The sequence below is a fragment of the Bufo gargarizans genome, chromosome 10, assembly GCF_014858855.1.
Source record: "Bufo gargarizans isolate SCDJY-AF-19 chromosome 10, ASM1485885v1, whole genome shotgun sequence".
Taxonomy (NCBI): Eukaryota; Metazoa; Chordata; class Amphibia; order Anura; family Bufonidae; genus Bufo; species Bufo gargarizans.
The window spans coordinates 19466123-19483169 of NC_058089.1; the positions used below are offsets into that span (position 1 = coordinate 19466123).

The 17047-nt window shown below is 43.6% G+C and overlaps 1 protein-coding gene across 7 annotated transcripts in view; it reads right to left on the reverse strand.

Annotated features, from left to right (window-relative positions):
- PHF21A (PHD finger protein 21A) overlaps window positions 1-17047 on the reverse strand; it is a 141817-nt gene that overhangs the window by 12107 nt on the left and 112663 nt on the right. For 4 of the 7 annotated variants that reach the window (XM_044270548.1, XM_044270547.1, XM_044270543.1 and 1 more), the window contains exons 12-14: window positions 16123-16183; window positions 9166-9329; window positions 1764-1919 (exon numbers count right to left, since the gene is read on the reverse strand). In XM_044270548.1, coding sequence (XP_044126483.1) covers window positions 1764-1919; window positions 9166-9329; window positions 16123-16183 — 381 coding nt within the window. Of the gene's footprint in view, window positions 1-1763; window positions 1920-9165; window positions 9330-9387; window positions 9411-16122; window positions 16184-17047 lie in introns of all 7 variants that reach the window. The other 3 variants (XM_044270545.1, XM_044270544.1, XM_044270546.1) reach the window with 2 other exon arrangements.

The window sequence follows — 17047 nt, forward strand, 5'->3', positions numbered from 1 at the left end:
GGTACCAGATGTAAGCTGTCAGTTCGTCACAGAGGTGGATGCAGCATGCATTACGCTACCTGCAACATTTCAGGAGGCTCCACCCCATTTATCAAGCATGCATGAAAGAACCATCACTGATCGTATACAGCAGCACTACTAAACATTTAAAAAAAAGTGAATTTATACAAAAGAAAATATATACTGACGGCAAATCGATACCTTTGCCTAAACACACACACATATATATATATATGGAAAATGTATGGCAGGACCAATTCACAACATTAGTAACGGGTGCTATGTCCAAGGGTGTCACTGCTTACCCAAAAGAATATAGACGGAAACTGACAGCACTTCCAGTAGAAAAAGTTGTGGTTTATTAGGCCACAGTGAAGCGACGTTTCGGCTCAAAAGCTTCACTGTGCCACTGTGGCCCAATAAACCACAACTTTTTCTACTGGAAGTCCTGTCCGTATATATATATATATATATATATCTATATATATATCTATATATATATATATATCTATATCTATCTATATCTATCTATATAAATAAAACACGCAACTTTCATATATCTGTTCCATTACTCTATCTATCTAATATATATATATATATATATATATATATATATATATATATATATATATATATATATATATATACACACACATATACACATATACACACACACACACATACACAAACAGTATATATATTCAGATTTGGAGGAAAGAGAGGGGTCAGGTGCTCAGCAAATTAAACTAAGGCCTTCTGCACATGATATGAGTTTTTGTGGTTCGCATACTGCAGAGCCTGCGCTATGTTACAAACGTCTATCCTTGCCCGAAAAACAAAGAATAGGACAAATTATAATTTTTTTTTTTGCGGGGGCGTGGAATACAAATACGGAAGCAGACAGCACACAGCGTTTTGTCCGCATCTTTTGCAGCCTGTTGAAGTGATTGGGTCAACAGCCCATCTGCTAAAAATGCGTCTCAGATGTGGACAGAAACTACGGTTGTATGCATGAGGCCTAAGACGGCTTCAGAGAGAAACACGGTGGGCTATGAGACTAGATAATTAAAGTCCAAATTAATGAATTATGCAGCTTCAGTCATTCTCTGTAGGGTCGTGCAATAAATCGGGACCAGGATTTCTGGTTTCTCGAAGTAGTGGAGCAGATACATGATAGGTGTGTCTTTTTAAAAAGATATATATTATTTAAACATGGGTTTCATTATTTAAATGTTTTTATATTATTGTAATAATTTTTTAATTTTACATCACACAAGTAAGCCTCATGATTACAACATACATGCGAGCCTCACAATGACACCCTACATGTAACAATCATGGAGATATCATACAGATGACATCCCTATCTACATACATTGTGTACTGCGTTATTGTTATGACCACCATTGTGGGTTTGGATGAGAGGGGACTGAAAATAACTTGATAGTAATTTCATATGTCTAATAATAAGATAATTGTATTCTTATTTTGTCCGTGTGATTCAGAGTGGACAGGATCCAATCAATTCCTGGCTAAAGAACCAAATTCCATGTCAATCTGCACCACATACTGCTCAACTGACCCAATACACAACAAGAGGCAAGACATTACAGTAAGGCACACAATATAATATAAACAGCCCGGGTATAAAATGTTCTTTGAAGCCAAGTTACTTCCCTTAAATTAAGAAACTAGGAGAAAGGGGGGCACGGCTTGCATTAGACGTCATAGCTGACGGGGTTGTTTCCTCTATCACACAGTACCTGGTCTTGGCATTTGGGACATATCCACATGCCCTTGGGAATGGCTTTCAGAGGAGGCTCCAAACAGTCCAGGTGGTATACACGTGAACATGTGTCGCACATCAGTAACTGTCCGCTCTTTCTGCAGACGCTGCAAAAATCCTCATGGATATCAGCCTGTAAGGGGTCACAGGAGAGAGGAGGCAGGGGGGAAAAAAAGGGGTCAGCCTAAAAATCTGACAAACACCCTTCCTCATTTTAAAGTTATAAAAAATACACTAATCTTTCAGAGAAATTCCGCTAGGAAAAGAAGAAGGGAGCAATGCACTGCTATGGACAGCAAAGCAATGCAGGAAAAACCCTGTAGCAGAAAAGTAGAGGAGACAAGGAAAGTGTGGAAAAAAGCAGCAGCCGGGGTTGTCAGGAGTCAGTACGAACAGGTTTCCACCAACAGAACCACAAAAGCAGAAAGAAAGCAAAGATTCTGCACTTTCAATCATATCTCTCGAGTTAAAAAGCAGAAATATGCAGAAGAAGGTGCATGAAATTTCTAGAGGACAGTAGTACACTATAGTGCAGTGAGCGGAGACGGTTAGTTTAATACGTACGGGACTAATTCTGTTCCCTATCTGGCAGTCCTGACCTCCATGAAATGCCCTTTACAGACCCAGGGCCATATATGTAAACTGTGAGGCCTTGAGTAGGTTTCCCATGATAATGTACATGTACAGAAAAAGTGTAGGACACCCGAGAGAATGTGCCACCAATCTGACAACTTTTACTATGGTCATCTGGAAGAAGATCCCCTTTAGCAATTAAAACAACTGTGTTCTTCCATTAAAAGGGGTGATTAGTAACAGTCTCTCTCTCTCTGGAGGACTCACCCTGGTCACACAGATATGAACATTATATAATGCGTAATATCCCTGAGAGGAAATTAAACACTAATGGCCCTTTAGCACAGGCCGACTGAGGAGTGCTCATTTCCAATCACTGCCTGCCCGTTTGCAGCATTGACTGATTTAAGATGGCAATCAATTTTTTTTAAAACCTCTTCTGATATATCACTAACCCTGGGTTCACACCTGAGCGTTGCGCAAACGCGCGTTTTACGCGCGTTTTTATGCACGTTTTTTGTAATAGTAAACGCGCGTTTGACGCGCGTTTGTGTCATTGACTGCAGTGTCCTATGGCCACAAACGCGCGTCAAAACGCCCCAAAGAAGCTCAAGTACTTGTTTGAGCGTCGGGCGTTTTACAGCGCGTTCGTACGCGCTGTAAAACGCCCAGGTGTGAACCATTCCCATAGGGAAGCATTGGTTTTCATGTCTTGAGCGTTTTACAGCGCGTTTGAACGCGCTGTAAAACGCTCAGGTGTGAACCCAGCGTAAAGCATCTTCATTGCTGGGGTACTGAGTCAGGGCCACCCTGGTTAGCAAAATTAAAAGGGGCTGTCCGACAAAAAAAAAAAAAGAGTCTACATTTTTCAGGCCAGCACCTGGATCTGAAGACTTTTGTAATTGCATGTAATTAAAAATTACATGGCCCCTGTGTTATTCAATGAAATCTATCTGGGTAGCGCCAAATGTTTTCTAATTTCTCAGTCCACCTCAGTGAATTGGACACACATGCTCAGTTTTCCCCCGAGAAAGGACACGCCCACTGAGCCACCAGCTTGAAATAAACCTAGCAGAGCAATGGCAGTAATTAATCTGCAGATCTCTGGATCCATGTGAGGTACAGGGCTGGTTCTAGCTTTGTTAGAAAGAGGAAGTCATATACCATGAGGTCGGTTTTTCATTTTTTACATAAAGCATGGCATTAGCCCTTTAAGGGGTGGTGGCCCTCCATCTATCTGTGACAATAGAACAGTTAGGATGATTTCACAGCGAGACCTGCTAACAGATGTGCTAAAGGGGCACAAAGCTCCTTCGCTCTAAGAATCTGCTGTGGCATCGAGGTCTTCAATTGTTGAAGGGGGCTCCCAGATGCTCACTGATGTGTGTGTGTATCTGTGGAGGACAGTGCCACTCTAATGATAGTATGTAAAGAAGGGACGGTCTGTTTTGTGTAAACGGACAAAGAAACCACACTAAAGCGAATAGTAGATTAAACACTGAAAGAGGAAAGGTTAGAAAGGCCAGATTATAAAGAACAAAAAATAAATGCCACAAGAGATCAGAAGAGAAATACTACAGAGTTAATCCATTGAAGAGAAGTACTACGAGGGAATAACCCCACAAGTGTACACCGCAGGACATGTCATTGACTACAGACGGCTAAGAAGGTGTTAGACGAGCACGACTGCCTGACCGCCAAACCGCTATAGCGAGGGAAACAGAAGAAGGTCTTTTAATTACACTTTAGATGACAGAATCAGCAGTAAGGTTAAAGACGACTAGAAGACAGTTATCCAACCAGTGCAACGAGCATCCCAGTGTGCCCCGCAGAAAGACTCGAACAGTACTTCAGCTAGATCTTGACAGCAGCAGCCACTTTCATTTGTAACCATGCATATCCTTTATACACAGAGGTCCCTAGAGATGGTGCACACCATCTAAAAAGATTGGAAATTGATGTAGTGCATTTTTATGCGTTGCTCTCTGACAGGAGAAATGTACGGCAGCCCTGCCATCATCTGTACTGCACACCTGTCAGCAGCAGCGTTCCTGACTACAGCAGCCCAATGTGCACACAAGAGTCAGTACATAAGGCACATTGGGCACCGTATGCGGGACCGGGATGCCAACCCCAGCTGTGTGATCAGGGCCTAAAGAGGGATCATCTCTATTAGGCCTCATGCACACGACTGTTGTGCGTTTTGCGGTCCACGAATCGCGGATCCGCAAAACACGGATGGTGTCCGCAAGCGCTCCGCAATTTGTGGAACAGCACGGACAGCCTTTAATATAACTACCTATTCTTGTCCCCAAAGCGCAGACATGAATAGGACACGTTATATTTTTTTTTGTGGGGCCACGGAACGGAGCAACGGATGCGGACAGCACACAGTGCTGTCGGCATCTTTTGCGGCCTCATTGAAGTGAATGGGTCCGCATCCGAGCCGCCAAAACTGCAGCTCAGATGTAGACCAAAACAACGGCTGTGTGCATGAGGCCTTAGGCACATTCTGAGGTCAATATGCAGAACACAGACCTGGTGACCAAAACGGTGTCATAAGACATGGTCCAAGACAGGACATACTCCAAGAGTCTATACTTAAAAAAACAAAAAGAAAAATCCTCTATGGGTCCGCATGCTATCCAGGTAGAGCCCGCTGCACATACCGATAGCCCAGGAACAGAAAATACCGAACATTGTGGGAATAGGCCCTTAATGGAACGTCCTGTGCTGCATCTTTCATCTACTTCATGAAACGGCAGACAGTCCGCACATTGTACAATATCCTAGGAACAGAAGCTGACAGAACTGACTCCTAGCTATGACACATATTAAATATACACTTGTTCCATGTTCAGAAGATGGTTAAGATTAGACGGAATTGAGAAGCAGAATTTGCACAAAAACAGATGCCTGGTTGGATTATGCTAACATGTTAGAAAAAAGGAGCTGAATATAGAGTTATAGAACAAAAAGTCTAAGCAAGAAGTGTTAACCTGCACATCATACAAGCAGCACAGATGTTAGAACATAAGGGATAGCAAGTTCTGTGATATCATCACCTGCTTACTGACTGAACTATAGAGAGGAAAAGGCAGAAAGTTACTTGACAGTAATGTAAAGGAAAGCAAAGAGGAAGCAGAGCGGCTGCAAGGTCATATAGTAGAGAAAACACCACGTTCTAATGAGACTAAAATATACAATTTCTCAATCTACTTTCTGAAGCAATTCCTCCCAGTTTTCAAGATGTCTGTTTGCAGTCATTCAATAGAAAATCTTTATGGTTTACCTCTAGTACATATAAATCTGTCCTGGTCATATGACAGGTATATGGTGTGCTACAGTTATTCCCCCTGTGGAGGTGCTGCTGTGAAACTGAACACTTACAGCCAGGTGTCCCTACAGATTACTGCTGGGGGGAACCCATATATAGGACACTTTATGATAAGCTAATATCAAGTGACCATTCCAACAAGCAGGAATCATCCATAACCGATATGCCCTCAATCTCTGATAGGTGCGGGTCCCACCTCCGTGAACTGCACCTATCCTTAGAACAGATCCCACAAAGTGCAGGAGGGCGCACCGAGCATGAGCAGCTGCCCTCTATTCATTTCTATGGGACTGCCGAAAATAGCAGTGCACTGGCTCGGCTTTTTCTGTAAGTCCCGCTGAAATGAATGGGAAGAACGATGCGCAAGTCCGGCCACCACTCCAAATAGCCGAGCCAGCTACTTTTGGCACTAGAAAGGAATGGAGGGCGGCTGTACATGCGTGGTGTGCCCTCCTGCACTTTGCGGGCTCTGTTCTAGGGATAGGTTGTGGGTCCCAGAGGTGGGACCAACACCTATCAGACATGGAGTGCACTTCCTTGTGATATGCCCCAATGTCCAAGATGGGACAACACTTTAAGCGTGACCAGCACATTTTTGAAGGTCCATACTGAAGGCTGTAAGCATGGAGTCCGATAACGGAGGAGTGGAAGCTGTTGGATATTCTGGAGAATTGTTGTTTTATACAATGAATAACTTATTTGCTGTACCTGTAGGGTATGTTCCCACAGATGTTAAACTGCATAAAAATCTGCAGCACAATTCCACGATTTCCTGCCAATTTAGGCCTCGTTTACATTTCCATGCCCGATTGATGTCCATGGAAAATTTGTTTCATCCATGAAGATGCATGTCTTTGGCTCGTGCCTCCATTTTTTGCCTTCCGTATGCCATCCGTATTCCACAGACACTGCTCAGCTGAAAATTAATTTCCAGAGCATTTCCCACCAATGGTCTATGAAACACTGACAGAACACAGACGACGTGTTGTGTCAATGGTTTTTCACAGACTGATAGACTTGGCGTGCTTGGTCCACATCACGGACCAAAGTAGTGCATGTCTCCATGGTATTTCCACTGACTCACAGTCAGTGGAAAACTATTATTGTGCAAACAAAGACATTAAAATCAATGGGTATATGTTCTGTCCGTGGCAACTGCAGATAGCAAACATCTGTGAAAAACGGAAATGTGAACAAGGCTTTAACCCTATGAATTGCAAAGGGTGAAATATGTGGTATAAATCCATAGCACGGGTCAATTTTCATAGCAGATTTTTTCTGCAATATGTGGAAGAGAATTACCACAATTCCACAGCAGTATTCGCTGCATCACCGTCCAGTGGGAGCATACCCTTAGGATAAATTCATATAAGGCCCCATGCACACGGCCGTGTTTCACAGCCGTGTGCGGGCCGTGGAACCGTGGCCTGAATCCCTCCTGAGAGCAGGAGCGCACGGCGTCACTGGTTGCTATGACGCCGTGCGCTCTCTGCTGCCGCCGCAATACAGTGATACACTGGTATGATCTATACCAGTGTATTACTGTACTGTGCCGGCAGCAGGGAGCGCACGGCGTCATAGCAACCAGTGACGCCGTGCGCTCCTGCTCTCAGGAGGGATCCAGGCCGCGGTTCCACGGCCCGCACACGGCTGTGAAACACGGCCGTGTGCATGGGGCCTTAGGCAGATTTTCTGCAGAAATTTTGCCGACTGAAATCCATTTGCAGGTGAATGGAACAGATAAGTTCTGCAACAAATCTGCCGCATGTTAATTCACCCCTACAGGTGATAGATACACCCTTGAACCACAGTTCGATGTGTGCATTGAGGGCATACCATCAGTATGTGACTGGCAGGTTCTCCTAATGATACCCTCAGTCATCAGGAGAACAAAGAAGAGGCAGCTCATTCAAGGTTTTATCAAACACCATGCCATTCTCATTTAGGGAATGTGCCTTGTATTGTATTCAGCCTGAAACATTTCTCTTCCTCTCCCACCATTTTCTCCAGGGCTCAGACGTTAATGTTAACTGTTAATGGAGTGGCTCTTCAAAACTTAAGATTGCTGTGCCAAGACACAAACTTATCCTCAATCCACAGTATAAGAAGCTGATCAGTGGTGGTCAGACCACTGGGACCCCCAATGATCAGGTAAAAAAAAGTTCCTGAGTCCCCCTAATGAATGTAGAAGGAATCGACCATGTGCCCTGCAGTTCAGTTTATTCTCTATAGGACAGCCAGAGATAGCCAAGTGCTGTACTTGGCTATTTCCACAGAAAATGAATAGAGAGGCAGCATGCACGCTCGACTGCTGCTCCATTCATTTGGGAAACTTGGTATCCCTGTTCTTGTGATGGTGGGGAACCAGTCAGACCAACACCGATCAGATGCTTATCCCCCATCTTATGGACAGGAGATTTTATATCTTGGCACAAACCCATTAACAGGACTATAGCTTTCATAGCCATCAGTAACAAGTCTAAAGATAAAGGAACACTAAATATATAGAAAATGAACAATAAAATATCTCCACACTTCCCCTTAATCTACTCCTCTTTTTTGATCCTACTGTTTCATATTATAAAGAAAACAAATATATAAATCATCATCTCTATGTAACCCAGGTATGAGCCATGTCCATCTTCCCCCTTCACTGTCTGTCCCGTGAAGGGGCCTCCCTCCTCTGCCCAGTCGTGTAGCTATAGGGGGTGCAGAGGTAGCAGTCGCTGCCGGGCCCAGGCAGGAGCCTTGGGGGGCCCAAAGACCCTTGTGCCACATAAAAAGACACTGGTATTATAGAAAGTGCATGCTAGTCAAGTGAAGGGATTAGGTCAAGGATTTGGCATGGGGGGGGGGGGGCCGTTTCAATATTTGCATCAGGCAGCACAAAGGCTATGTGCTTCCCTGCCCCTGGCTGCAAAGCACTGAGGGAAGGGAGGCCCAGGCTGAACTCTTGCACCAAGGCCCATGAGCCTTTAGCTACTATGCCCCTAACCTGTTCAGCTTAAAATGCAAAAGATTACTAGGTTGACCCTAAGTTTTCTGCAGGAAATTTTTTCAGGAACATATTGAAATCCTGAAAGATGACAAACCGTGTGGGCAAGATGATCCCCTGTTTACCTGCATCCTTCATTTCTAGGATTAGTGTTCCTTTATCAGAAGGACTTGTAATAGATTACTGTACATCTATCGGGCAATTTTTTTTTTTATCAAACCCAATGTACACAGCTGTAGCACAAGACAAAAATTTAGCTCTTTATCATTTTACCCAATTAACCAAGGTAACAGCCACACAGCTGTATGCAAACCTTACACACATGCAGTCGAATTGTATGACTGTCCGTTATAGTCAATGGCCAGTCTTCCAATGTGCGTCTTCGTGGCAAATTCTGCCCTGTCCATCAGACATAATACAGGTGCTGGAACTGAACAGGTCATAGCAGGGCACCTTTCATGATCGGTTACTTACGTCTGTGGAAAAAGCATTAGGCAGGGGCACAGGCAGGACACTTGCAGGGAAACTACATGTGATCTGTGTCTTTTCGGTTTGAGGGGAATCAGGATGACTGGATGAAGGGGAGATGGGTGGCAGGGTGCTCAAACCCAGGACCGTGTTGTATTTGGGAGGACGACCTATACGTCAATAAACACAAACAAAAAGAACAGAAACAAAATGGGGGGGTTTACATACCTTTGGCCAGTGTTCCTCATTGGCTAGCATGAAAAAGGAATGATGCAGGAGATGAAGGAAATAATCATAGTACAGTTTTAAACAGGCACAAAAAAAAAAACGACAGTAGTTATAGGACAGAAGAAAGGGCCAGCAAAAAGCAGGAGGCACAAGAAAAAGCTGAAAGTTACAAAACTAGGAAGATGTCTGGTAATAAATTAGTATGTGGAGCTCACCAGTAACAACTGCTAACAGTAACTATTAATGTATACAAAGTGGTAAGAAATCGTGTTGGGAGTCATCAGAACAAGTGTAGCTACTCAGTCTACAAGCTGATGAAGCCCAAGTTAATTGGTAATAGGAGGCAGAGACTATACACCAAGCTTGGATGGGGAGAATGTAGCAGACTAGTAAAGGAAAGCAGCACAAATATAAAAAAAAAAGACAAATCATGCGGATTGCAGTGTCGGGCAAGTATCAAACCAAAACAATTCTGGAGTAAAAGACAAGAAACCTTCCTCTGACTGAAGCTGGCCATATAGCCTGACTTCCTTTTTATACAAAGATATGTAAGGCTTAGCCAAGCATGCATGCTGAATAGAGAGGGGGGAATAAACCACTGTTAGACTCCCCTGGTGACAGCTTATCTTCGTAAGGCTACTTTCACACTTGCGTTCAGAGCGGATCCGTCTGCATTATATTGTTAAAAAATTTCTAAGTGTGAAAGTAGCCTCAGACAGATCCGTCCAGACTTTACATTGAAAGTCAATGGGGGACGGATCCGTTTGAAAATTGAGCCATAGTGTGTCATATTCAAACGGATCCGTCCCCATTGACTTACATTGTAAGTCTGGACGGATCCGCTTGCCTCCGCACGGCCAGGCGGACACCCGAACGCTGCAAGCAGCGTTCAGGTGTCCGCCTGCTGAGCAGAGCAGAGGCTGAACGCTGCCAGACTGATTCATTCTGAGCGGATCCGCATCCACTCAGAATGCATTAGGGCTGGACGGAAGCGTTCGGGGCCGCTTGTGAGCCCCTTCAAACGGAACTCACAACCGGAGCACCGAACGCTAGTGTGAAAGTAGCCTTAGAAGAAAAGGATCAGGTATGTAGAAATCCAAACCAAGGGTCAGTTCACATATGTCTGGGCCTCCTGTAGCTTCTCTCTTCGGGCTCATAAACATGACTGTATTTTGCATCCATGTCCAATCCACATTTTATGAGGACTACATACGGATGTCATTTGTGTGCTGTCCGTTCTGCAAATTATATAACATGTCCTATTCTTGTCCATACTGTGAATAAGAATAGTAATTTCTAGTGATGGGAATAAGAAAAATGCAGATTGCACAAGGAAGGTATCGGTATTTTGAGGATCTGTGGTTTGCTGACCACAGTATGGACACGGCCATGTGCATAGAGTCCTTAGACTTAGCATACAAACACTGGAGTTTCTTATCGAACCATTTTTGCCACAGCGGCACCAGATTTGACATTAGCCATCTTCCTGAGCTGAACACCCACTACCAGACTGTGGAGGATAAAGGGTGCTTTTTTCACCCTAAGGCCCCTTTCACGCGGGCGTTCCGGCTTTGCTCTGGATGTGTCGCGTGTGCATTGTGGGAAACCCACGTGAGTAGGCACGCAATTGCAGCCAGTTTTGACTGCAATTGCGTTCCTATGTTCAGTTTTTTCCACGCGAGTGCAATGCGTTTTGCACGTGCGTGAGAAAAAACTGAATGTGGTACCCAGACCAGAACCCGGACTTCTTCACTTAAGTTCGGGTTTGGGTTAGGTGTTCTATTCATTTTATTATTTTCCTTTATAACATGGTTATAAGGGAAAATAATAGTATTCTTAATACAGAATGCTTAGTAAAATGTGGATTGAGGGGGTTAAACAAAATAAATAAATTAACTCCCCTCATCCAATTGATCGTGCAGCCGGCATAGTCTTCTCGCTTCTTCTTTCAGGACCTGCAAAAGGACCTTTGAAGACGTAATCGCGCTTACCACATGGTGAGCGTGGTGACATCAGCGCAGGTCCTGCTGAATGAAGATAGAAGATTTCTTTCTATCTTCATTCAGCAGGACCTACGCTGACATCACCCGACAGCGCTCACCACGTCAAAGGTCCTTTTGCAGGTCCTGAAAGAAGAAAGACGACGATGCCGGCTGCGCGATCAAGTGGATGAGGTGAGTTAATTTTTTAACCTCTCAATCCACATTTTACTATGCATTCTGTATTAAGAATGCTATTATTTTCCCTTATAACCATGTTATAAGAGAAAATAAAAAAATGAATAGAACACCTATCCCAAACCCGAACTTCAGGTTCGGGTCTGGGGAACCACATTCTGTTTTTTCTTACGCGCGTGCAAAACTGACTGCAATTGCGTGCCTACTCACGCAGGTTTCCCGCAATGCACACACAGAGCAAATACAGTGAATACACTTTAATGGGGTCCGAGGTTGCTTTCATCCCCATCATCTCCTAGCAACCATGCGTGAAAAATGGCACCGCATCCGCACTTGCTTGAGATTTATTTCTATGGGGCCTGCGTTGCGTGAAAAACGCAGAATATAGAACATGCTGCGATTTTCACGCAACTCACAAGTGATGCGTGAAAATCACCGCTCATCTGCACAGCCCCATTGAAGTGAATGGGTCTGGATTCAGTGCGGGGGCAATGCGTTCACCTCACGCATTTCACCCGCACAGAATTCTCGCCAGTGTGAAAGAAGTCTAATAGTTCCAGAAGCGCCTTACATATGTGGGTTTGCAAAGTTTCTAAAGTTTTAGGTAGGTTTTAAATGTGATTTGTGCAGAAGTGGAGATTTTTTTTTCATTCTGGTCCAACATCAAAATGAAGTACAAATTAATGACTATAAAAAAAAGAGGTGTAAATAGCACATATAAATTACATATGTTAGGAGCCTAATATGCCATGCCAAAAGCAAGACTATGGAGTTGAAACAAATACAAATAAGTGCTGCACTGCTGAGAATATATAAGCAAGCCCAGAAACACGTAATGACTTAAATGAGACATAAAAACAGGACAATTAGTAGCCTGCTGGGTCAGAAACATAGTTTCCAGAGTTAGTGGAAAGCAAGTAGTGAAAAGCAAAAATGACAGAAAGCTCTTCGCAGTAACACCTGCTGCTCTGTGCCTGTATACGAGTTTAGACACAAGCTGCCATCTTAAAGTGCTGACCTCAGTAAATAAAGGGGAAAAAAAACATTTACAAGTCTATATTAAGGTCATGTTCACACTGCACTGAAAGTTCCTGCTGTGGAGATGGCCTGAAAATCGACAACATATGAGCACACCTCAACCTTTTCAAACCAATTTAACCCCTTCTTCCTGTATGCATTTGAGTCCTTAGTGACCAAGCAATGTCCTTAATTTTTTGATTGTTGCGTTCCAAGAGCTATAACTTTTTCTCTGTCGATGTAGCTGTATGAGGGTTTTTTTTTTTTGCGGGATAAGCTGTAGTTTTTAACTGCACATAGACATGGAAAATTTTGTAATAAAACTTTTTATTTACACTTTATTAGTCCTATAAGGCTGGCTTATTATATTTATTATTAGTAAATCTGGTGCAACTCCACTTTGCCCCTTTTCTAGACACCTTTCAAAACTGTCCATTGTGGCATAAAATGTGTCTAAAGGTACGTTCACATATGCAGCAGCGGATCCAGCAGGCTGTTCTGGCAAAGAGCAGTCTACCAGAATTGCCAAATTCTACAGTTCACCGCCCAATTACAACTGAATATAATGCAGGACAAAAAAACGTTGCATTCAATGGTTTTTACCCGGCTGACAGCTGGCATTTGTGTCAGATCAAGCATGCCGCAGATGCGAATGTACCCTTCAACACATAAATCGAGGGTGCGTAATGTAAATCAGTTGTTTGGTGCAATTCAAGTCTGAATTTTGGGTCATTTTGCCTAGTAAATCTCCTGAATGGTTCTTTGTAATGAGGAGGCGTGTTATGGTTTGAAACCGCCTGTGGTTAGGGCAGCATAAAACTGATCATGGGTCCACTTTAAACAGGACTAGCTAGCCAGGATGATCCCTCTATAGCTATCCGGGAGGGAACTGGTGCAAAGGAAAATTGGCTTAGTTGCTCATAGCGACCAATCAGATGCCAGCTTTCATTTTTCAGAGTTTTTTTGGAAAATTCAAGGATCAATATGGTTGCTTTAGGCAACTAAGCCAGTTTTCCTTTGCAGCAGTCTAAGAAAGGGCGATCTACTCAAGAAAATGACCACAGCTTAGTGCGATGATCAGCGACCTCTGGCACTAAGCTGTTATGAAACTACAACTCCCAGCAAGCACACCAGCTTGGCTGCTCCCTGAACTTCTATAAAAACACGGAGCATGCTGGGATATGTATTTTCACAACAGCTGGAATAATGGAGGTTGCTGACCCTTGGCTTAGTGTCTTCTACAAGCATAAGCACTTTTCCTTACACTACACTGTAGCTAAATATAAGAAGGACTTTCAAGAGCTTGGTAAATTGCATGTAGGGGGTATCCACTAATCAAGGCTAGGGCTATAACACTATTCTAATCAAATGTAGTGTGCAGAGTGAGGCTGTAATGCAATGGTTATCGCCAGGTCCCTTCTTAAAACCTAACAACCAAATACTTAAGGCCTCATGCACACTGCCGTGTTCCGCGGCCGAGCGCGGACCGTGGAAACCCAGCCGGGATTCCTCCTGACAGCATGAGTGCACTGCGTCATTGGTTGCTATGACGCCGTGCGCTTCATGCAGCCGCTCCTGTACAGTAATACACTATACTAGTGTATTACTGTACAGCAGCGGCTGCATGAAGCGCACGGCGTCATAGCAACCAATGACACCGTGTGCACATGCTGTCAGGAGGAATCCCGGCCGGGTTTCCACGGTCCACTCTTGGCTGCGGAACACGGCAGTGTGCATGAGGCCTAAGGCTGTATTACACTGGCCAATTTTTCAGCCGATAATCGTTAACGAGTGCTCGCATGAGCGATAGTTAGCGATCATCTTGTAGAGTAATACTTCCGCTGAAAAACGCTTGTTCATCAAGGCAATCCTGATTTTTAAGCATGCTTAAAAATCAGCACTTGCTGGGGGCAGATCGTGCTGTCTAATAAAGATCTGCCGCCAGCAAACCAATAGACAGTATGTGGACGAGCGATAGCATAGCAAATGCTCATCCTCATACTTAGCCCTCATGCACACTGTTGTTGTTTTTGGTCTGCATCAGAGCCGCAGTTTTGGCGGCTCGGATGAGGACCTATTCACTTCAATGGGGTCGCAAAAGATGCGGAAAGCACTCCGTGTGCTGTCCGCATCTGTTGCTCCGTTCCGTGGTCCGCAAAACAAATATAACCTGTCCTATTCTTGTCCGACAAGAATAGGCAGTTATATCAATGGATGTCTGTGCCATTCCGCAAATTGCGGACCGCAAAACACACAACGGTCGTGTGCATGAGGCCTTAGAAGGAGATTGCTGCATGTAACAGCAGCGGTCTCCTCCGCTAGCTAGCAAGCAGCTGCTTGGGAACGCTAAAAATGCACTTTCTACAGCACTAGTACTCAGGAATATAACATTACAACCTCCAAACACCTCCAGCAACACAAGTATCGGCATTTCTGCATTGCCTACATTTAATTTGCATAAATATAAAACAAGTCCTCATCGAGATTCTAAGAGGAAGAATAAGGCTAAGTTACAAGCAGGTATTACATGAGGATATTGCTGTGGAGGGTGAAATTAATTACCAAAATTATCTGCATATAAACCACATGTAAAGTATGCCGTGGATTTATATATATATATATATTTTTTAATTAAAACTCCGTTCCCTTGCATTGTACTGTACACTGGTGCGGAAACCTAACATTAATGACTAAGCTCCTCATCTCCACTGGTATAGCAGAACTTTGGAAATAAAAACTGCCTCATCTACTAACCTTAGAATTGTTACTACTGGTTTTCTTTAGCCTTTTGCTTATTTGTTGAAGCTCTTGATATTTGCTAACGTATCGTGATCCAAGAATCAATCTTGTTGCTCTTTATACATTGTAAAACCTCCTTGATCATGTAACTTTTCATCACTGTTTGTAAGCCTAAAGAGCTAATTAAGGAACGCTCCTGATATCCTCAGCTTAAAGGGTTATCCAACTCTTTATAAGTGATCACCTATCTCAGGATAGGTCATCACTATCTGAACGGCATGACCCGCAATCCTGACGTTCACTGCGCAATGGACAGAGTTATGTAGTTCTAGCCCTATTGCAGAAAAGCTGAATGTCGGGGTACAGTATGCAGTGTCGGACCCCTGCCGATTAGATAGTGACGGTCTATCCTGAGGATAGGCCCATCACTTGTAAAGAGTTGGATAACCCTTTTAAAACCTTATACACACGGCACTGAGGCTACGTATAAGTAGCATACAGAAGGCAGATGGTGCAATACTGCCTTCATGTGAATGTATTTACATGCAGTTTTGCTGCAATGCAATAATGGTGCGGCATGTACCCTAACAACTATAACATCTCGTAGCTCCAGTAATTTCCCATTTTAAATGAAAGATTCTCTGTACAGACAGCAGTGTTAGTAACACCATCAACCATCATGCAAGTTCAATCAAATCCCAATACCATCCACTAAATGTCAAAGCCTGCACGAGTATGAAGAAAGGAGCACAGAGAGAGCAAGAAGAAAATGAAGCTGCAAGCACAGTTTATAAGGATTTACCTCGCTTCCTCGTTCCTGGATGCATTGTGCTGTTCAGGTAAGTCACTGCACTCTTCTTACGCTGCAAAATAGAAAATTAAATCTTTATTTTAAACAGAGGAACAGAAAAACCTGCTCAAATTTCCTCTGCCTGCAAAAACATAACTTTTACAGCGCTATACAGTGAGGAACAGAAGTATTTGAACACCCTGCGATTTAGCAAGTTCTCCCACTTACAAATCATGGAGGGGTCTGAAATTCACATTGTAGGTGCATTCCCACTCCGAGACACAGAATAAAATAAAAAAAAATATAAAAAAAATCTGGAAAATTACATTGTATGATTTTTAAAGAATTTTTTTGTCTTGCGCTGCTGAACATAAGTATTTGAACACCTGAGAAAATCAGTGTTAATGTTGAGGGAAAGATGTTTTTGCTCAGAATCGCACAATAAATTGTCCCATTCATCCTCTCCTTAATACAGTGCAGTCGTCCTGTCTCCTTCGCAGAAAAGCACCCCCAAAGTATGATGTTACTACCCCCATGCTTCACAGTAGGGATGGTGTTCTTGGGATGCAACTCATCCTTCTTTTTCCTCCGAACACAACGAGTGAAGTTTAGACCAAAAAGTTCTACTTTGGTCTCATCTGACCACATGACTTTCTCCCATGCCTCCTCTGGATCATCCAGATGGTCATTGGCACATGTGATGACTTGAGCAGGGGAACCTTCCGTGCAATGCACGATTTGAAACCATTACGGCGTAGTGTTCTACCGACAGTGACCTTTGAAACTATGGTCCCAGCTCTCTTCATGTCATTGACCAGCTCCTCCCTTGTAGTTCTGGGCTGATTCCTCACCTTTCTTATCATCAGTGATACCCCACGAGGTGAGATCTTGCATGGAGCCCCAGTCCGAGGGAGATTGACAGTCTTTAGCCTCTTCC